The sequence below is a fragment of the Phyllopteryx taeniolatus genome, chromosome 8 (assembly GCF_024500385.1).
Source record: "Phyllopteryx taeniolatus isolate TA_2022b chromosome 8, UOR_Ptae_1.2, whole genome shotgun sequence".
Taxonomy (NCBI): domain Eukaryota; kingdom Metazoa; phylum Chordata; class Actinopteri; order Syngnathiformes; family Syngnathidae; genus Phyllopteryx; species Phyllopteryx taeniolatus.
In genome coordinates, this window is record NC_084509.1 from 28,255,236 (window position 1) to 28,277,288 (window position 22,053).

Below are 22,053 nucleotides of genomic sequence, written 5' to 3' on the forward strand. Positions count from 1 at the left end.
TTGAACACACCTTTTTTTATGTATATCTGTGTCTTATTACTTTAAACTGGTCTACTCTCTCCAGCTTGTCCAGATCGGGAACCAGTCGGGTTCCATCCTCCAGAGTCTTAAGGAACTCCACCTGGAACTCCACCATTTCTGGAAGATTTCCAAAAAGAACATCCAGCTGGAACAACAAAAGAAAGGTAGGTTGGCGTTAAGACATGGTATCCGTTGTTATGGAAACAATTGAACTGAACTGAGGGGAGGAGCTTTATTGAGTCAGGCCATAGCCTTGTCTAAAAGAAAAAAAGTGCTCTGTCGCCACCTTGTGGCACCTGCAGGATAGAAAAAACACTAAATATTGGCGGGTGTCAATTACTTCGATTTTTGCTATTCACGACATGGGTCAATCAATACTATTGACGTTTTGTACAAAATCCTACTAAATTCTCACTTCAACTAAAAAAAATGGCAACACAAATATGGTTGAGGTGTTATCATCAAAAATCAACATGAATTAAGAACTCCCCTCAAACCTGCCCAAAACACAAAATTGAACAACATTGATATAGAAACAATAATCCCTGCTTATAAAAGTCCGTCTGTTAAATAAATAACAATGATGTTTTGTACAAAATTGTACTCAATTGTACATTTTATTAACATTCGCCACATTTTTTATTCCCTCTAAATTCTCATGGTGAGAAATGTGGCCAATAAAAACACTATATTTTGCCACAGAAACACTGTATGCTGCCATTATGTCAACACAATTATAGTTGCCGCACTATCACGGCATATTATTTTCACAAATAAACCCCCCAACCCACACACACACACAAAATGTCAAATTGTCTACTAAATACTGATGACATTTCGTACCAAATCCCACTTAATCCACATGACAATATAATAGATCCGTGCAGCAGATGGTGCACAGAAACTGCTCACAGTGTCCAAGTAGCACACAGGTGTAAAAAGATCCCATCCTCCTCTCTTCCCTCAGCGATCGGCGCTCTGGCCCTCGCACAAAGCCGTCCATTCTGCCATTATGTAAGCCACTTCTACTCGCTTGAAGGCTGCGGCGCCCACGGCCGCATTGGCATACGTGACACGCGCGCTCTACGCAACATACCTCATCCTGAGTGAGAAAGGTCTCTTTCTGCAGTGGGCTTAAATATCTCCCAATGAGGCAGTTGAGGTCCTGCAGAAGACAAAGAATTTGTTTTGATTACGGTCATTGATTGATTGCCTAAAAACGCCAAAATTAGGTAAACCTGCAGAATCTAACGAGGTTGCAGACATGACAGTATCTTTTTGCGCATGCCGACGTGTACAAATGCACTCGTGTACTCATTTGCTTGTGTCCCTAATGAAGTGTCTGGTGAGTGTTACGTAATTCATTTTTACAACAGTGATTAAACCGTTAGAGGAAAGAAAAAAAAAAAGCCAATAGACACGGTTGTCAAAATAGGCTGTTAACAGTCTCTGTGTGATACATTTGATTGTATTGAGAATAAATACATTGCAATGGCCCAATTATTATTAGTAATAATTATTATTTTCAAAATAAATACAGTACAAAAAAGAAAATAATATTAAATTATTAAATACTAAACTAACAACGACACTACAATGGTCCAATTATTATTGTAAATATTGTAGTATATAATAATAATAATAATAATAATAATAACAATGATTTATATATAAAGTAATAGACTTTGGTGCCACAAATTTAGTGAAAAATACAAAATAATATCATGTTAAATAAATACACTACAACTGCCTATTTAGTGTTGTAACTATCCATCCATTTTCTGAGTGGGAGTGCTGGAGCCTATCCCAGCTATCATCGGGCAGGAGGCGGGGTACGCCCTGAACTGGTTGCCAGCCAATTGCAGGGCATTCGCACTGACATTCACACCTACGGGCAATTTAGAGACTTCGATTAACCTAGCATGCATGTTTTTGGGATGTGCGAGGAAACCGGAGTGCCTGGAGAAAACCCACGCAGGCACGGGGAGAACATGCAAACTCCACACAGGCGAGGCCACGGATTGAACCCCGGTCCTCACAACTGTGAGGTAGACGCTCTGACCAGTCGATCACCGTGCCGCCTGTTGTAACTATTGTTTTATAAAAATGGTAAAAAAAAAATAAGAGGTTGAACATAATTTGCAAATCATTGTATTTTGTTTTTATTTATGTTTAACACAACGTCTCAACTTCATTGGAATTGGCGTTCTATATTTAATTGAACACACTACAAAGACTAGATATTGAATGTTCAAACTGATAAAACTTTCTTGTTTTTAGCAAATAATCATTAACTTAGAATGTTATGGCTGCAACATGTTCCAAAAAAGCTGGGACAGGTGGCAAAAAAGACTGAGAAAGTTGAGGAATGCTCACCAAACACCTGTTTGGAACATCCCACAGGTGGACAGGCTACTTGGGAACACGCGGGTGCCATGATTGGGTAGAAAAGGAGCTTCCCTGAATTGCTCAGTCATTCACAAGCAAAGATGGGGCGAGGTTCACCGCTTTGTGAACAAGCGCGTGAGAAAATAGTCGAACAGTTTAAGGACAATGTTCCTCAACGTACAATTGCAAGGAATTTAGGGATTTCATCATCTACGGTCCATAATATCATCAAAAGGTTCAGAGAATCTGGAGAAATCGCTGCATGTAAGCGGCAAGGCCGAAAACCAACATTGAATGCCCGTGACCTTCGATCCCTCAGGCGGCACTGCATCAAAAACCGACATCAATGTGTAAAGGATATCACCACGTGGGCTCAGGAACACTTCAGAAAACCAATGTCAGTAAATACAGTTTGGCGCTACATCCGTAAGTGCAACTTGAAACTCTACTCTGCAAAGCAAAAGCCATTTATCAACAACACCCAGAAACGCCGCCGGCTTCTCTGGGCCCGAGAGGAAAAGAACCATCCGGACTGTTATGGACGCAAAGTTCAGGGCCAGCATCTGTGATGGTATGGGGCTGTGTTAGTCCCAATGGCATGGGTAACTTACACATCTGTGAAGGCACCATTAATGCTGAAAGGTACATCCAGGTTTTGAAACATATGCTGCCATCCAAGCAACATCTTTTTCATGTACGCCCCTTCTTACTTCAGCAAGACAATGCCAAACCACATTCTGCACGTGTTACAACAGCGTGGCTTCGTAGTAAAAGAGTGCGGGTACTAGACTGGCCTGCCTGGAGTCCAGACCTGTCTCCCATTTTCAAATGTGTGGCGCAGTATGCAGCGTAAAATACGAAATAATACAGAGACCCCGGACCGTATACAGCTGAAGCTGTATATCGAGCAAGAATGTGAAAGAACGCTTCAACAATTAATGTCCTCCGTTCCCAAACGTTTATTGAATGTTGTTAAAAGAAAAGGCGATGTAACACAGTGGTAAACATGACCCTGTCCCAGCTTTTTTGGAATGTGTTGCAGCCATAAAATTCTAAGTTCATGATTATTTGCTAAAAACAATAAAGTTTATCAGTTTGAACATTAAATATCTTGTCTTTGTCGCGTATTCAATTAAATGTAGGTCGAACGTGATTTGCAAATCATTGTATTCTGTTTTTGTTTATGTTTAACACGTCCCAACTTCATTGGAATTTTTAGACACAAAAAAATGTCAATATTTTCCATGTATTTTCATTTTGTGTGTCCATTAGTTACAATTCATCGATCTGAGAATTACAACCTCCATTGAACTCAATGACACAAAGTAACATCACCGCATTTTACTGAGACAACATCGATCACCCGCTATTAGATTAGACTCACAAGCCCACTCAATCAAGCCCACTTATACTGGACAGACATAAACGGTCAGACACTAAAACAAGACACAGCTGCGCTCCCCTCTCTCAGGGCACGGATCAAAACGAAGAAAAACGGAAGGCTACGCACTTTGACGTAGGTGCGCTCTGTCTCCACCAGCTCGGTGATGACCTTGCGCAGCTTGTCGGCGTCCGAGAGCTGCCGGAGCGCGGGCGGGAAGGGCGAGTCCGGGCTGGGCGAGGACGAGGACGCGCACTCCGGGGGATTCGTGTCATGGAGGCTGCGGCAGAAGGCGGCCACTTGCTCTGTATTCTGAATTAAAAAAAACAACGAGAAACAGTGAGAAATGGCCAGCAGCTCCCACGCTTACTTCCGGAGTGCACAGACTCATCGGGACTGAAGCCAGCAATGAGGTGGCTCAGGATATATATACATATAGACATACATATCTTAAAACAACAACAAAAAAAGAAGAATCATTTGGTCTATTTTGAGTGTGTCATAACATTCGGCTCGGTCTTTTTCCCGGGTGTTTTCCTCCTACGGATGCCGCCGTAAGTGAGTCATCTCATCTCGCGCTATCATCAAAATAATACACATAACATACAGGGGGGGGGGGGGGGGTTGCCGTGGAAACCAGCCCTGATGAGCATTACACTGTAATTCGGGGGGCAAAAATAGACAAGCCCCTCCATCAGTGCACAATGGCTCATGCAGTTACTTTGTTTGACTTTTTGTGCAGGGCCTTCATTGTAGCTGTTTTGAGGGGGCGGTCCCGTCGCTGCTGGTAAACCCCGCCCCTCTCTATTGCGGGGTCTAATGGCAAGTTCGGCTTTTGTAACCATTATGCCCAGGGCAAGGGATTGAGAGGGTTGTACAATGCGCCCGTAAAGACAATATAAGCGTTTTCACTCAAGGCTGCAGCACTTCATGCACTTTGTTAATTAGTGTGCAGATCCATGCATGTGGCACATGCAACGAAAACACACGCGTTGGCAAACACAAATGTGACCGCTTGTGTGTGTCGGCTGTGAATCGAGTGACGAGCTTCTACTGCTGCTCAGTGGTTTTCTTATCCTCAGCAGGCGCACCCCAAATCCTAAACTATTTACTCACTTAGGTTAGGGTTTCAAGCAATGTCAACTTTAGATTTTAAGCCCGAGTTAGGGCTTCAAATGTAGGCTAGGGTTTCAAGTCTGGAATAGGGTTTCAAACAACAGTTAAGGTTTTAAATTGGGGTTTCAAATGAGGGTTATAGTTTCAAATTATGGTTTCAAGACAGGATTGGGGATTTTAAATGAGAGTTTGAAGCCATGGTTAGGGTTTTAAATTTGGGCCTGGAATAGTGTTTTAAACAAAGGTTACGATTTTAAATTAGGGTTTAAAGTCGAGGTTAGGGTTCCAATGGGGTTTCGATACAGTTTGAAACAAGAGTTAGACATTCAAATTAGCGTTTCGAGCCAATGTTAGGAAATCAACTAAGGGTTACGGTTTCCACCCACAGTTAGGGTTTCGAGTCTTTCAATGCAATGCGTGTTAATGCAACGCAACAGTTGATATTCAAACGAAAGCTGCAGCGTAGTGGCCCATCGGGTCCAAGCGCTTTCACTGCTTTCTCTTTCTCGATCAGGCCTGCAGCAGTCCAGTCAGACTCGTCACAGCTCATTAACACCTCGTCTGCGAGAACAAACGGAGGACTGCCTTCGGCAAAAGTGTTTACATGCCAATGCAGTAAGAAAAAAAAAAAAGGGTCAAATATGCCATTCGCACAGGGCTGCAAAAGCAACACAAAAAAAGCTGTAATATGCATGCCAGGACAGTAGTTGGCAGTCAAAGCACTCAAGTAACGCAGTTTGTATCTGATCTCTACGGAGCCACAGACATGTCATGCGACATTTTTTATTTGTATTTTTTTTTTACCTGAAAACGCATATTGGCAAATTATCCCCGCTTAATCAATATTTTGGGGGGTTTAAAAAAAAACACAAAAAAAACCACACACCTCTGTCATAACGAGCGAGACTGCTCCCTCACGCGTTCTCACGAGCCCCTTAAAGGTGCAGTACACACGCACAACGCGGGGGAAACGGACTCTCGGCGGTGGCTGGCTTCTTGCCAGCCGCGAGGCAAAACGGGAGAGTCGAAAAGTCAGTCAGGTAAGAAGAAGGAAAAGAGTGCAAGCTCACCAGATGAAGCATGTCAAAGAGCGAGTCGCACGAGCGCTTCCTGGGATGACTCCACTTCAGAGCGGACATGGCTGGATGCGGCGAGACTCCCCACTTTTTTTTTTTATTTTATTTTTTTTTACTTTAATCAAGCTCTACTCGGCGCACATTCCACCCGCGGCAGAGAAGCCCATCTCGCCTCCAGTCGGGAGAGGGAAAAGAAAGCAGCAGGTGCTCGGGAGATGAAGGACGAGCCCGGGAAGACGCTCGGCCGCCCACCTCTCCCGCTCCTTTGCGTCGGCTGTGCTTTTGCTCTCTCCTTCCCTCAACCATTCAGCCTTCGGAGTGGAGCGGAATGAGCGAGGAAGGAAAGGAGTCTCCTCATCGCGGGGGGGGGGGCGCGTGAGGCGGGACGGGTTTGGCGGCAGCCCAATGTGAATGCAGAGTTTCAGGAGTGGGAAGGGGCACGGGGACAACTGCGCTGGAGGGTTTCGGTTGCATCGTAACGCATTCGGTGAAACACGCAACAAGAGGAACTAGTCCTGCACCTAATGCTCATCCCAAATACGCTCATTTGGGTTCAAACAAGGGGGCACGGTTTCAGATTCGAGTTTTGGACAAGGGTTAGGATTTGGAAGCTCGGCATCGTTTTCAAACGTGACTTTCAAGCCAGGGTCGGAGTTCCAAACAAGGGCTCAAGTTTCAAATTTGGCTTCCGATCCAAGGTTAGGGTTTCAAATGGAGTTTGCATTCAGGGTTAAAGTTTCAAGCCTGGCATAGGGTGTCACATTTGGGTTTCAAGCCAGGGTTAGGGTTTCAAACAAGGATTAGGGGTTCGAATTAGGGTTTCAAGGCAAGGTTAGGAGGTCAAATTAGGGTTCTAAACCTGGGCTACGGTTTCAAGTTAAAGTTTGGGGTTCAAATTAGGGCTCGAAGCATGGGTGGGATAGGGTTTCAAATCTGAGTTTTAAATTAAGGTTTGAAGCTAAGGTTAAGGTATCAAATAATACTTTCAAGACAATATTATAGTTTCGAATTTGGGTTTGAAGCCGGATTTGGGCTTTCAAAAAAAAGGGTTAAAGTTTCAAATTAGGGCTCCAATCCAAGGTTTGGGTTTCACGACAGAGTGATGTCTTGAAATTAAGGTTAGAGTTAAGGTTTCAAGCCTGGCATAAGCTTTCAAATTTGGGTTTCAAGCCAGGGTTGGGGTTAAAATTAAGAAGGGTTTCAAGGCTGGTTTGGGTTTCAAAACAGGGTTATGATTTATAATTGGAGTTTCATACAAGGTAGGGTTTGAAGTCAAGGATAGAAGTTACAATTCGCCTTAAATTTGGCTTTCAAATGACAGTTCTCGGGCGATGCTGCTGTCGGTAGCTGTTTTTCCGCTCGCCTGTTCTCTTCAGAAGACAAAATCTCGCCGCGGGTGAAAAAGCACCAAATGTTGCGTGCAGGCTGGCCGGGAGCGAGCGAGGTGCCAGTTCGCACTCGCTTACGTGCCAGAACATAAAACTGTTAAACGTCCTTTCGGCCATCTTAAGTTTGTCTCCGTCCCATCGCTGCGCCGATGTTTTCTAATCGCAGCAAATGGGAATTGGACTCAAAAAGCTGCATTCGAAGCAAAATTCTTCACCTTGAGGCAAACAAGCACTCAGGCGTGTAATGAAATATTTAGAGCAATGTCCACGTCACGTCAACGTGGGATTTGAAAGGAGGAATGCAGTGAACAGCAATCGGTGAAAACCCGCGCTATAATGCGCCGTGTGGTGTTTTCTTACCTTTCTGCAGGCGTCAGTCTGGCCGAAGATCTCGCAGTCGTCGTCGTCGTCCAAGCTGTCTCCCGAGCTCTCCGGCAGCAGCCCCGCGCTGTCGTCCAGGATTTCCTCTGAAAGCCGCACGCAAGAGCCGCTGAGCTTTGTTTTCCATAAGACTCCACAATAGTTTCCCCGTAAAGCGTCAAAACAAGCGCAACGGAGTATTGAAAGGCTCAAGGTGAGGTTAACTTGGTTGAGGGTTGGCACAGGGGCCAAGACAGACAACGAAACATTTTGGTGCAGGTTTCGAATAAAGGTGCTGCTGAAGAAATCTAATTTCACTTTAATATGTTACAAATTTGGGTTTCAAGACAGGGTTCAGGTTTGAAATTTGATTCCGAGCTGGGTTAGGCTTTCATATTAGAGTTTGAAGCCAACATGAGGGTTTCAAGCCAGGTTAGGGTTTCAAATGATGCTTCCTAGCCAGGATCGGGGTTTCAAACATAGGTTAGGTTTTAAATTACGGATCTAGATGTCAGATTTAGGGTTTCGACATCAAACGAGGGTTAGGCCTTCCATTTTACTCTCCACTTGTATTAGGGGCCGAGAGAGACTCCGCATACATCCAACGGGGAGTTGCGCGCACGCAATTTGTAATGCGGACTACCGCCACCAACAGGCCCGGAGTGGAACAGCAGGGCCGAGCATGTCATGACTCGCCCAAAAAGTCCGACGTGTATCGGCTCGCGCGGCCTTGGCCGAGGTCCGCGTCGGTCCGCTAACGCTCACCTTGGCTCTGGGAGAAGATGTCCGTGTACAGGTCCTCCTCCACGTCCGAGCGCCGCGGCGGCAGGAAGCAGAGCTGGCGGCGCTCCAGGGGAGGCAGCGTGCTGACGGTCAACGCCAGCGACGACAGCGAGAACGCCGCCTTCATGTCGCAGAAGTGCAGGCTGTGGGCTTCCTTCCCGTTCAGCTGCAGGATTTCGTCGCCTGCGTTTAGACCTGCCGACATCGGCGGACTCCGTTAGACGAGCTGCGCAAAACACGAGCATGGGCGAGTGGAAAATATGGGCTTGTGTAGGCCTGGCTCCAATTCGCTCCAATAAAAAATGAGGGTTTGAAGCAAAGGTTAGGGATTCAAATTAAGGTTTCAATCAAGGGTTACAAATGTTCAAATTAGGAGTTGAAGCCAAAGTTAGGGTATTAAATTAGGGTTTCGAACCTGGGTGAGTGATGCAAATAAGGGTTTGAAGCCAGGGTAAGGGTTTCAAATACAGGCTTTGGATTTCCAATTAGGGTTTGAAGTGTCGGTTAGGTTTCAAGACTGGGATAGGGTTTTAAAGCACGTTCTAAAATAAGGGTTAGAGTCTTAAATTAGGTTTTGATGCCAAAGTTAGGAATTGAAAGCAAGGTTTGGGTTACAAGTTACAAAATAATAATTTATGTTTTGCATAAACACGATTGTAAACATGCACACGGCAGGCGCTCTGCTTGCTCCATTAAGTGCTTTCAGTGCGACAGACCTTTAGCGAAGGCGAGTCCGCCCGCCCTCACGTCCGTGATGTAAAGCTGCTGCACTCCGTCCTCCTCCACCACCGAGATGGAGAAACCTGGAGGAGGCGGAGGACGATGAAGAGCGGTTATATAAAACGCCGGAGTGCTGCGACAGGCTGAGCAACAAGCCACAATACATCACACCATCAATCGAGAATATTTCTGAATCAACGAAAAAAACAAAACATCTGAATCGGTTACGAATACAGAAAAGTTATGAATGCGTGTGACTAAGTGACGAATATTCAAAATGCATCTTAAAATGTGACAAATGTGGGAATCCGTTTATCCAAATACATTTGAATCCATTCGAAATACATGTGAGTCTGTTAAGAAAACATCCGAATCAGTTAAGAATAAGGAAACAGTTAGGAATACATCTGAAACTCTTCCAAATCCATGTGAGTCAGTTACGAAGTGTGGATTAGCACGAGTGTATGTGAATCAATGGAGAATAGATCTAACGTAGTTCCGAATACGCTGGAGTTAGTCCTGAATCCATCTGAATCAGTTACAAATACAGATGAGTCGTTTTAATATCGATCTGACAGTTCCAAATACATGTGAATCAGTTCCAAATGCATCTGAAATAGTTAGGAATACATGTGAATCATTTAAGAATACGTATGAATCAATCCTGAATACGTATGAATCAGTTGAGCTAAGTTGGATAAACAGACTTGAGAACGTTAGAAGTGAAGCATTCCCTACCGTAACCAATCATGCATGACTCGTCTCTGTCGAACTGGACCACTTTTGTTATTTTGGAGCAGAGTTCAACTTCTTTGTAAAGCTGTTGGAAACCAAACAAAAATAAAAATTAGTTCAGCTAACGCTAATCACAAAGTCTGATTGATTGGGATAGCGTTTAAATTGGAGTTCCGAGCCAAAGTTAGGGTTTCAAATTTTGGGTTTAAAGCCAGATGTAGCGCTCCAAACCAGGATTGGGGTTTCAATTTCGGGTAGGAAGCCAAGGTCGGAGTTATCATGAGTAACTATGTTCCAACAAGACATCACGTACCAGGTCACACACGTCCTCCTCCGGTTTGGGGATGTAGAACTGAACTCGGTTGTCGATGAGGAACTTGAGCCGAAGGTAGTGCTTGGTGGGATCCAGGTGGTGGGCCTGCACGTGAGGATTAACACTGACTACCGTCATTGATCCTGTCGCTTTCATGATGTCACGTGTACTAAGTGGCAAAAAACGTCCTTTGACCGAGGCACAGCGATTGCGAAAGCGAGGTAAAGGGCTTGAAAGGCGATTTTAGTCATCTTAAAAGATGATTCTGATTCTGATTCTGATTCTGATGTGTGGTTTCAGTCGAAAAGAAGAATTACTTCCAAGGGAGACGCAACGGAGGCTGTAATTTACATTTCAACAGGTAAATTGTTTCAAAAATGGATTCAGACAGAGTTAACTGGCTAATTCCTTCACTTTGCTGTTGCTAGGATTAATGGCGCACACCTGCTACTTGACACTGAACTGGATAACGTGCGATAGAGCTGACATTGTTTTGCTAAATTACTCAAACACAAGCTCGATAGATGCATAGTACAATCAAAGAAGTATCAGGCAAGTAGATGGAAAAATAAAAAGTCACATCGGAAACATTAAAATAGCAAAGTGGCATAGTAACACGTTAGACATATTAAGATAGTAAGGAATATATTAAATGACATGAATATATACAATTTCTTTTCCCAATCTGTCCCTTGAGAAGTGTCGACTACACTGGATTAATAACGTTCCGTAAACTCGAGAAAAAAAACAAAAATAACACCGAAACCTTTTGGGCCATAACAGGCGGCACGGCACAACGCCCAACACAACATGTCTGGTCATCTTTTCAGTTCAGGTCAGTAGTAGTCACAGTCGTCACCCAGAATCTCCTTATAAAAAGGGCTACATCATGTCCGTGAAAGTACTCGGCAAGATGTTTTGCTCGAATTCTGTGAACGGCGACCCACCTTGCATATGGTTTCCAGCACGCACAGTGCCGACTCTCCGGGCTGGACGATGGTCAGCACCGGCTGGTCGTTGGGCAAACACACCCAGGAGGGGGTGAGGTGGTCGGGCAGCCAGATGTCACTCTCCGTGCCGGCCCGCGGGACGCTCTTGCCGGTCGCCTCCTCGTTTGGCTGCAGTGGGAGACACAACGCTGACTTCATCTAAGTACAGCACATCGAACTCAATGTTTGCACTTTGTTAAAACCACAAAGCTGTGTGCCTCATGGCCTTTAATTAGAGATATGACTTGATTTCACTGCAAACAGATTTGAACGTTTAAAAAAAAAAAAGATAATAATAAAATAACTAACTTGGGGCTCCTTTGCCGAGTCGCCGTATCGTCCATCTGCGGTGCTTTTCGCAAGCTCTTCTCCGTCCGCAAAGACCTGCCCACATCAGACACAACATTCGTGTGCAATACGACGAGGAAGAATACAAAGTTGAGGGGAACAGTATGGGCTGACACAAACCTGGTTGATGCTGGGGTGGGCTCTGGTCTTCTTCTTGGAGGTGGTGTCCAGACCCCAGAGGGACGAGAAGCGGCTTTTGCGCTTGCTGCACGAGCGTGACATGGCGTGCGCCCGCCGCCTCACGCCGCTCTCCGTCCGAGCCGCCACCTGAAGCCACGACGCAAGTCGCCGTTTGAACACCATCACTGAAAAACGCTGGATTACCTCGGATTGTGGATTATTTCTGGCTGTTGTGGTTATATCTATTGTGCATAATGGCGGTTATCATAAATAACTGGCAAGAGAGAAGCAATTGCATTAACTTTAGGACGTGTAGGTCGTGTGTGCCTTGGACTTATTTTTTGACTGTGATCGTTCTGTTTATTTCTATTGCGCAAGGTGGCTTTTATCATAAATAGCTGGGGAGAGTGCCAAAACCCTAATGTTGACGTGCACGCACTCACAGCCAACAACAAAAGCCCCTGTCCACGTTCCGGTTCTCACGACAACGAGTTTTTTTTCCTCGCCATCACTCTTTTTCCCTCTCCCTGTGACGGGCATGCACACACGGCCACAACAACGAGGCGCTCTAAAGTGGCCACACCGGCGGACAATCCGAAGGGGAGATGCATTTTGGGGCTGTAGGCTTAGCTGACCATATATTTTCAAACAAATCTTTGAATTTCCTTCACAGTATTTTAAGCAGTTCAGTACGATACAGCAGGAATTTGTACTGTCAAAAATTGTAAAGAGTATCGAAATAAGTGGCACCGTGCCACTTTTTGGCATCCTTTGGTGGGCGGCCCTTGATGAACAGAGAAGGGTCGCTTCCGTGCGACAATGGAAACGAAAATAAATCTCGTCTTGGAAAGAAGAAACACCAAATGCTGGCTGTCCTCCACTGTTGTCCTTTGTTTACTGTGAGGCCTTCTTCATTGCTGAATTCATTGGCGCCTCACGCCACAGCTATCGTCGCCATCATCCCGCAATGGAAACGCAAAAGCACGACCGACCGGCTATTCCTGAACAGGAAGATGTGTGGGAGAGTCATAAAGAAAAATACAAATATGAATATCCCACCCGACTTGTGTGTAGTAGCTCAAACGCCCACCCGCTTGGCAACGGCGGCATGTTGGCGGCGAGGTTTCAAATAGATGTTTTCCTGTACAACGGCCGCTTTTAGCTGCAGGGTCATGTGACCCCAGTGCCTCAGAAGCTCCCAGGCGGACGCCAAACCCCGAATGTGCCACCCTGGCACCAAAATAACAGTGCTCTTCCTAGCTGGATACATCATTTTGTTCTTTTTTTTTTTTTTTTATATGAAGTCATTCGAAGATGAAACTAATTCATTCATGAAATGTTGCTCCCCCATTGGCCCAGTTGTATTCACATACCTGTTCTGGAATTATTTGCAAATATCTCAAAATGTAACAATACTGTAAGATAGTCATATTTATCCTGGTACATAAATAATACAATTATTATTATTAAGTGTATTTTATAATTTATATGCAGAGGGGTGGGCAATCATTCATGAAAAATAGTAAATACATTAAAATCTAAATACAAATAAAACAATATAACAAAATGAATAAGTTAAATACACTTTTAAAATACTGATTCAAAAGTGGGACAATAATAATAAATGTAACTAAATATATAATAGTCATAACTTAATCATATTTAATGCAAAGCAATACAAGTACTAAATATTATTAATAATAATAATAATAATACCACACAATATTCATAGCATTTCAATAAATTTTCCCAAAATTAAAACATTTAATTTCTAGAAATGTTCCAGAAATTTAGCAGGAAATATTGGTAAAAAAAAAACCATTTTTTATTTAGGTTTATTTTATAAAGAGCACCCAAAATGATGAAACCAAAAGTGTTTCAAAGATTTCTCAATTTCAGTGCATGAGAAAATGTGATAAGAATACGTTTTTCAGAAATCACCTGTTAAGAGACAAAGCGCTATAATTGCACATTTCCAGTGTGTTCCTGTTTAGTCCCACAAATTCTGAAAGTCATGCAAGGAAGGGGAGAGCCGACTTACCAGCGTGTGGAAGGACGAGACGGAGAAGATCCCCAGGCGGCCCATGGCCAGCTTGGTGGGGCGCGAGGCGAAGGCCAGCAGGCGCTTGGGGTTGGGCAGCTCGCCGCCCTGCAGACTGGCCAGGTAGCAGCGGAAGCGGAACAGATCCATGTGGAACTGCTCGAGGTTCTGCTCCCACAAGAAGATCTGCCGAACGACAGCGAGAAATTGTTGCTTTCGCGGTCTGTGGCTGATGTTTACTGGGGCAGTGGAGCGATTGATTGCGCTTATCCAACCGGGCCGGTCCCAGTTCTGGCGAACGCTGTTTGGAAGAGGTGACCCATCTGTGTTGTTGCCAAGACAGCAACAATGCCACACATTCCACTGGCTGCCAGTGTTTCATGCATTTTATCTATTCACTTGGGCACAATGGGAAAACTGACACTGACCCAGGAGAACCGCCCAGACCGGGCACGATCTAACAGACCCGACAAAGACCACTTGATCTCCCTTGAAACGGGCCCGTTAAAGATAATTCATTAATATACAGGGAGAGAGGCAGGGCTGATGAATGTTGCCAACTGCATGCTGGGACATACACTCACTGGTCGTAATATTAGGTACACCACTGCACACTACAAGTGCAAAAATCAAAAGATGAATTCAATCTTTGCTTTTTAGGAAAGCACAACACCAGTTGTTTTCTTTTTAGGAAAGTGCAACATCGATACTTTGTCTTCTTTCAAGAAACGTTGAACATGAGTAGCTTGTCTTCTTTTTTGTAAAGTGAAAGACCAATAGTTTGTCTTCCTTTTAGGAAAGTGCTACGTCAATAAGTTTGTCTTCGTAATTGGAAAGTGTAACATCAATAGCTTCTCTTCTTTTTAGGAAAGTGAAACACACTTTTAGGGAAGTGCACTATCGATTGTCTTCTTTTAAGAAAGTGTAAAGCTTGTCTTCTTTTGAGGAAAGTGTTTTCTTTTTAGGAAATGAATGATGCATCAGTAGCAGTCTGAATAATTCTTTGTCTGTGTGGGAAAAATCCAACTTTGAAAACATCCGCAAAGGCGTACCTGATCCAGGATTGTCTTCCTCTTCTTGGCGTCGGTGACAGCGGACAGCTGCATGTCGCCCATCTTCTTCATCTTCTCGTCCATGTCGATCTTTTGCTCCAGCTTCTTGATCTCGGCACGCAACAGGCGCACCGTGTCCTCGCGCCGGTGCTGCCGGGCGACGGCAGTGGCGCACGCCGAGTGGATGGCCGTGATCCAGTTCTCCAACTCGGTCTGGCTGCACGTCTGCGGAAATATTATGGACAATTGACTTTTTAATTACTTGTAAACAAATAGGGTGTTAACTGTCTCACCTGGAACAAGAAGGCATCTCCCAGCGAGTTACTGAGGCAGAAGACAAAGTCTTTTTTGGGATGCTCGGGTACGGCCTGCACGATGCTGTTCTCCGCCCAGATGGCGTGCTTGGGGACGCTGCTGTTGTCGATTCCCGAGCGCCCGTCGGTCTCGTAGAAGAAAAGAGTGCAGCCTGAGCGAGGGGGTGGGGAGCGAGAGAAATTGATTACATGGTGGTTGCTTTGAAAGTGGAGAGGACTGATCAAGAAAGAAGCTTCATTCTGCTCTCCAGGGGCCAAATGCGAGAAAAAAAAGAACTGAACGACTGTGGATCTCTTCCATGGTATCAGGGGAACACTGTACATGTAATTTATACATCAACCTTTTCATAATATTTGCAATTAATAGGCATCAGGGTACTTCCGAGTGGTAGGACCTTAAAACGGCAGATACACGCCAAAAGGTTTTTTGAAGTGGATGTCATAAATGTTGTACAGAGACGATCGCATGACTCCCAGGTGGCGTAGGCGCCACTTCTAAAGGAAGAGACTGGGAACCAAATGTCCATCATCGGGTTTGTGGAAGACATTTTCTCACAGATATGTACAAAATGTTTGTTGAGTAATTTCGCAAAATCTCATGGCTAGCCTCCGTGCTAACGTCAGCTCGAAATGCGCTATCCATTTCACCATCACGTTTGTGCAACAGAAAGCCAATTAATTAGTCAGTTCCTCAATGATCGTGTCGATCTTGTCTAGCGACGGCGGGTATGCTGGAGCCTACCCCGTCTGGTACACCTTGAACTGGTCATCAACCAATTGCAGTAAAGAGACTTCTCCAACCACTAGTTGCCATTTCTTTTCACATTTGTGTCCATAGTGGGACTCAAACTGTGTCCTCTGAATCCAAAGCCCAAGTCTTGACAGACTAAACCACTGCCGCCATGTCTCCACTGTCTCCCTTTCAAGCAATTTACCAACGCGACATCTTCGTTTCGACTGCACGCTTAAACTATGGCGGTAGAGAAAAAGGTTCAATCATCATTCAAGCCATTAACCTTGTTTGACTTTGTCTGGGTCAAATGACATTTAAGGGTCGAAAGTTTGCCTTGTCTTCTATTTTCAATAGAAGATTTTAGATTTCTTTAGCTGAGACATGTAAGGGCTTGTTTACTAGTGGCGCAATCCGTTTTTTCCATCCGAAAGTACGTGTAACGTCAGGTGATAACGTCTGTAGAAGTGTTTTAATGTGAATGTGTGACAAACCTTTGAGGGACACCCAGTAGCTCTTCCACTTGCGCCTGGCGGCCGACTCCACCTTCTTGTTCTTCTTGTGCACCAGGAAGTTCTTGACAGCGAGCCTGCCCGCTTTGCGCACCATCCCCTGCGCGCCTGCGCCGAGCAGCGGGTCAGACTGATAGGGCGAGCTCATGGTGCTCTGCTCGTCGCTCAGCACCTCCTCCAAGCTCTCCGTCTGGCAGGAGCTCATCTCCAGCTCTTGGCGGAAGTTCTCGTAGACGCCCTGGGCGCAATCGGCGGTCCCGCCGCCGCTTCCGCCGCCGCCGTTACTGCTACCGCTGTCGCTGCCGGCGAACACGCTGCCGCCCGCCGCCGAGCACACTGAGAAGGAGGCCGACATGGTCTTGTAGCGGCGGGACTCGGCCTCGGCGGTCACCCCGTCGATGCCGCTGTCCTCGTACTCGCTGCCCTCGCCGGCGGTGACGTCCTGTGGGGCCCGCGACGGGTGAGACGGCATGATGACCACGTACACTTCATCACAATCCAGTAGCTCAGATCCTTATTTCTTCTTCCAGATTTTTCCCCACTCAGGGTCACCGTTTTTGGATGAAGTTTTGGCATAGGGTTTTTGTTTTTGTTTTTGTTTTTATGAACAGATGCTCTTTTCAATAAAATTTATACGGGCTGGTTTGCCAGTCCTCACCCACAGAGGCTAGGTCAGTTTACGGCACAAGGTAATCCCATCCAAGGACTAACTCGACCTGACCCTGCTTCAGACATCGAGTTTTATCAGAGTTGCAGAAAAACAAGTCTCCTGGCACAAAAGGTTTCTGGTCTAAACGGGACCGTGGCTGTTGTTTGAGTGCAGGCTGCCCTCGCTGTGGCACCACCGTGTCTGCCCCCCCTTCACACCCCTACCCCTGCTCCTACACACATGGCCAAAGGCTCCTGGGAGATGGAAGCTGGGGGAACGCAGAGCTCGGTATTGCCGTCCAATCACGTGATACAATCATGCGCTCCGCAGCTCCTTTCAGTACAGCGTTTTAAAGTGGGGGTCGGGGGGGGGGGGGGCTCGCACTGACAAGGCCACCATGCACACTATTTTTACTGTGACACTTTTCCACGGGCCTCCGCTCATTAGCATGACAAAAGGCTGAAGCATTTCAAACGGGGAGTGACTTTAAGCTCACCCCCTCCGCCCTCAACATCTCTCTTCTGGACCAAGAAAAACAGGCAGGGGGGAAAATAGGAGCTTTCCTTGGACTGTTAATCTGATTGTGCAGTTTATGCAGCAGAGGAAACACACAATGAAAAGGGCGAATAAATGAGATGTGTGTATGGGGGGCTGCAAGGTCTTGTTTGCGTTGCCACCAGTCTTGCATTAGGATTCCGCACTGGTTTTCATACTCTATCCAGAGCGCAAACAAGATACAATGTCAGCGTTTTGATGGCGTTTACACCACAAACGCAAGTGAGAACTGGATTGTGTCATTTTTTTGTTGACACAACAACAGCGCCTGAGGCATGCTTTGAAAACTGGACTCAAAGTGGAAGCCGTTGAGGCCTAGCCTTTTGATAATGGGCCACACATTAGGCAGCAGAATGCCTTAATACTTCTTGAGATTGAATTATACCCAGCACAGATTCAACTGCCGGATCATCATAACAGCGGCAGAATTTACAGTGTTGTCAGTTTCAAGTTATTTCAGGGACCATTACAGGCACGCATTTCTGTAACAAAAGGATATGCACCATTTTTTTCCAGTATCATTTCGTTTCTCTACAAAGTGAGATCGCCAACTAACACTATTTTCTGTCTGTTTTTCTTTCTCGGATTATTATAGTCACAGTGAAGCCCTGCATATTTGCGGTTTGGCATTCGCAGATTTGCATACGGTATTCGTCGATTTTGGGGGGTGACGCTATTATTCAATATACGCTTTCTGTGCGCAGGCCAAAGCTGCTTTGGCACCATCTGGTGGCATCTTGGTCCCAAGCGCCTATGTTGAACTGAGGGGAGGAGCCTTATTTAGTCAGGCCATAGACTTGTCTAATAGAAAAAGGTGCTTTGATGCCATCTTGTGGCATTATAGGGAATTAGGTTTTATGAAGAGGAGTCAATTAGTCACGGATTGCTATTTGTTTGTCAATGTTTGAAATAAACTTCAATCAATCACTCAATGAGGATAGCTTCCCAAAAATAACCTGCAAATGTCGAATTCACAGATGCTAAATTGCAAATACGTTGACTGTAGTTATCGCATGCAAAGGCGTGTTGTCTTTTCAAGAAATTCGAAGCACATGAGTGTACAAAATGAAGAGCTTACCTGGATGGTCTGCGCCCTCCTGCCCTGCATGCTGCCGCTCATGGGGACCTGGGGTCCGCGCAAGCCTTCAGAGAGGCAATGTGAGCGTCTGCACGGCAGAGTGAAGGCGCTGTAGGTGTTGCTGTCCTCCTCACAGATCATCTTATCGTCTTCGCCCTCCCCGGCGACCCATTTACCGTCATGCAACTTGGCGTAGCGGCCGTGGGGTTGCCTGCGACCGGTGGTCTTCTGGTTGTACAGTTCGTCTAAGGAGTTGGCCCGGTCTGTGGACTCTGCGGGAATGGACTGGAGCGGGCCTTCGCAGTCCATCAAGTCCCGCTCCGTGCTAGGGGTTATCATCTCCTCCGTGCTGGTCAGGTGGTCTTGGCTGAGGTCCGACAGGGAGAACTCCAGGCTGTCGTCTCGCCACGTGTCCGCCGACTTGGATCGCTTCTTCGTAAAACCGGTGGCCTCCTTGGTGCAGTCCCGGGCGTCCTGGAGATACGTTACCTCGCCCGCATACACGTCTTCATCCTGCACCTCGTCTGCGGTGGGCCCGGGGAGGGTGATAAGCATGGTGTTGCCGTGCGCCGTGGGACTGGACAGGTCGTGGTGGAAGGACATGGGCCTCAGGTTCATGACCACACGGTCCACCCAAATGGGACTTCCAAAGTCAGGCAGGACGTTGGTCTCATTGAAAGGCTCCAGACCATTTTCAGCCAGGGACTGCGGGATGCTGGGGGTGCTGCTGGAGCGCGTGCTGGCCTCGGAGTTCCTGTGCTCTATCTTGCCCGACGAGGCGTGCCGACAGCGCCGCGACTGCTTGTTGGAGATGCGAAGAGAGCGTGACATATGCTTCCGTGACAAATAGCCACGTTCCGTACCAAAGAAGGCATTCTCCCCGTGCTGGCTTTCCGCATTGCCCATGATTCAGCGACTGAAGAACATTAACAGGCTTATGTATCATCTTCCTCATAACGACACATTAAAGGACGAGTGCTGCGTTAGCCTACCTGCCGGATGGACGCAACTTCTCGGACATGTTTCTCATCAATCCAACTTCATACAAGTCTGGAACCTAAGCCCTTGTGGCAATATAAAAAGCTGTAAAGAGAAGAAAGAGCAAAGTGAGACAGCATACCAGAAACGTGAGAGAGTGTTAGCCCTCGCTATGAAGGAAATTTGGGAAATCCATCCATCCATTTTCTGCTACTGCTCATCCTGTTCAGGGTCACATGGAACTGTCGCCTATCCCACCCGACTTTGGGTAAAGACGGACCCGACCGTGGACTGCTCACCAGTCAGACACAGAGCACATATAGAGACGGACAGCCATTCAGTCTCACATTCACACCGTCACTCAGTGGGAACTGAACGCGCACCGAAGTCGGGAACAAACCGCCGAAGTTGGTTTCACACCACTCCAAATTCATTCATCGCAATTAACATGAAGGTCAACCTGGCTGCAAACAGCAGAGTAAAACCAAGCAAAATAGAAGCAAATATATATACAAACTGTACAATGTGATACAGTAACAAGTTAAATATTACATTACATCATAGCACATGGTGAATGAAAGGTCCATAAAAGGCATGGGAGCGGATGTTCTCTAAAGCTGGAGAACTTGCATAAAGAAAGATGTCATCGCCTGAATAGATTACCAATTATAAATTATAAATAGATAAATATAGAAATGTAGAAGCCTGCAGATGACTCATTTATTGTTCTCAAATTTGTTGTGGGACTTTGAAAGGGAAATAGAATAAATATAGTATTCTAATTAATTGAAATGTACCTGTATACAATAAAAGGACGAACTAGCTCAAAGACTGTCTGCAGCCAGGTCGGCATTGAAAATCATAATCCGTTCTCAGTTGCCTCACCTGGATGAAGGGCTAGGTTTTAAAGGTATAAAAATATTTGAAATTTAGATTAAGATATAAAATAAGACGTTAACTTGAAAGCTTGAAACAACAGCATTTTTTTAGATCCAGTAGGTGTCAGTATTGAGCAACATCAGCCTCATTTGCTGAAGGTAACCTGAACTAATAAGTGCGATTGAAACACAAACCACAAGGGCCACCGGAACTCAAAGTTCCTGGGCTGGTTGCTTCAAACGCCCCTGTAGCAAATACCTTACCTGGGTAAGGTTCAAGAAAGAAAGAAAAAATACATGACTTCATGGACAGCTCTTAATTTTTAAATACAGCGCTGTGATGTATTTGGTATCTGTGTTTGCATAAAAAAAGAGTGTACATTGCAAATATTTATTTGCGAATGTACAACCACAGACAAAAAAGCCGGGCTTCATTTCCTTGTCTTGCGCTATGGCAAATGTGCTATTTTTCCGCAGGCTGGAGGACCTCCTGCCTTGGAAATTTTGTATTCGACTAACTGAATCGGACCATCCTCGCCGGCCTCCCTCACGCCGGTGTTCTTCTCCTCTGGCCCGGCCGAGGACGACTCACACGCCCGCTCGGGCTCGGCCTCCGCTTCTTAGCAGGACCACCGGGGCGGCGGCGGATCTCACCGCTGAGCCCACGACGGTAGCGGACCTCCCGGCGGCCGACTTCGCCTTTCCCTCACTCGCCCCTTTATACCGCACAAATCGTCAGCTCAAAACCTAGAGTGAGACCTTACGGGTCTCCCCTATATTTAGAATGCAGCGAAGCAGTCATGAAAGCTTTTGGAGAGTTGCTCACATGGATGAATGTGAAGTGCCCGTAAACCGCGACATGAACACGAGGTGTCATTTTGACAGAGGTGAAGTGAAGCCCAAGACAAGTGGAGGATGTTATGTGTAGACTCCAGTGTGGTCAGGATGTACCTGCATCAAGGCTGCTTTAAAAAAAAAAAAAAAAAAAAAAAGTCCTGGGACCATCAACAGATGGGGCAAGAGATTAACTGACTCTTCCTCCTAATTTGTGCACCCATCCTCTTAGGACGACGACAGTGGGAGCCCAACCCTCTACTGGCTGCCGCATGCACTTACGAGTAGGGGTTGGGTGGGGCGGGTGAATGGGGGGGGGGGGCGTTACGTAAACTGGTGCTGACCCCGTTTTTTTCTACCTTTTGTTGCGCCCTTTCCCTTCATTTTGCTCGCTCATCACCTCTTGCTGGCACCGCAGCGTTCAACGTTTGATGCCCAAGGACGGCCATCCGTTCTCGTCGGCCCACGGCCGAGTGGCTGTGACATTCGGGAGGGGAAGACGGATGAGAGAAAAAGGACCAAGTCATCTCTCCGTGACAGAACGCTACAAAGATGCAACTGTTTCATGTGAAAGCCCAGGGAAAGTTTGGCTCATTAAATCCTGGATAGAAGTGAAATATCCAGCAAAAAAAACCCACCAAAAATGGTATTAGAAAACCAACTGGTGGGGTACATCGTGGGCCATAATTTTGCT

General features: G+C 45.9%; 1 protein-coding gene and 1 long non-coding RNA gene across 6 annotated transcripts in view; one reads left to right on the forward strand and one right to left on the reverse strand.

Annotated features, from left to right (window-relative positions):
* Positions 1-22,053, reverse strand: part of tiam1b (TIAM Rac1 associated GEF 1b) — a 48,622-nt gene that overhangs the window by 5,613 nt on the left and 20,956 nt on the right. For 3 of the 5 annotated variants that reach the window (XM_061780974.1, XM_061780976.1, XM_061780975.1), the window contains exons 2-18: positions 19,662-19,752; positions 18,670-19,585; positions 16,370-16,829; positions 15,125-15,297; positions 14,832-15,056; positions 13,780-13,965; positions 11,739-11,885; positions 11,580-11,654; positions 11,229-11,399; positions 10,282-10,386; positions 9,972-10,053; positions 9,230-9,316; positions 8,496-8,708; positions 7,731-7,837; positions 3,920-4,102; positions 1,118-1,186; positions 41-166 (exon numbers count right to left, since the gene is read on the reverse strand). In XM_061780974.1, coding sequence (XP_061636958.1) covers positions 41-166; positions 1,118-1,186; positions 3,920-4,102; positions 7,731-7,837; positions 8,496-8,708; positions 9,230-9,316; positions 9,972-10,053; positions 10,282-10,386; positions 11,229-11,399; positions 11,580-11,654; positions 11,739-11,885; positions 13,780-13,965; positions 14,832-15,056; positions 15,125-15,297; positions 16,370-16,829; positions 18,670-19,575 — 3,315 coding nt within the window. In that variant the 5' untranslated portion in view covers positions 19,576-19,585; positions 19,662-19,752. Of the gene's footprint in view, positions 1-40; positions 167-1,117; positions 1,187-3,919; positions 4,103-5,976; positions 7,212-7,730; positions 7,838-8,495; positions 8,709-9,229; positions 9,317-9,971; positions 10,054-10,281; positions 10,387-11,228; positions 11,400-11,579; positions 11,655-11,738; positions 11,886-13,779; positions 13,966-14,831; positions 15,057-15,124; positions 15,298-16,369; positions 16,830-18,669; positions 19,586-19,661; positions 19,753-22,053 lie in introns of those variants that run through there. The other 2 variants (XM_061780979.1, XM_061780978.1) reach the window with 2 other exon arrangements.
* Positions 55-21,592, forward strand: LOC133481839 (uncharacterized). Its single transcript, XR_009789624.1, has 6 exons — positions 55-185; positions 7,741-7,944; positions 10,582-10,642; positions 11,065-11,116; positions 11,247-11,433; positions 21,003-21,592. It is a non-coding gene; the product is annotated as an uncharacterized LOC133481839 (long non-coding RNA).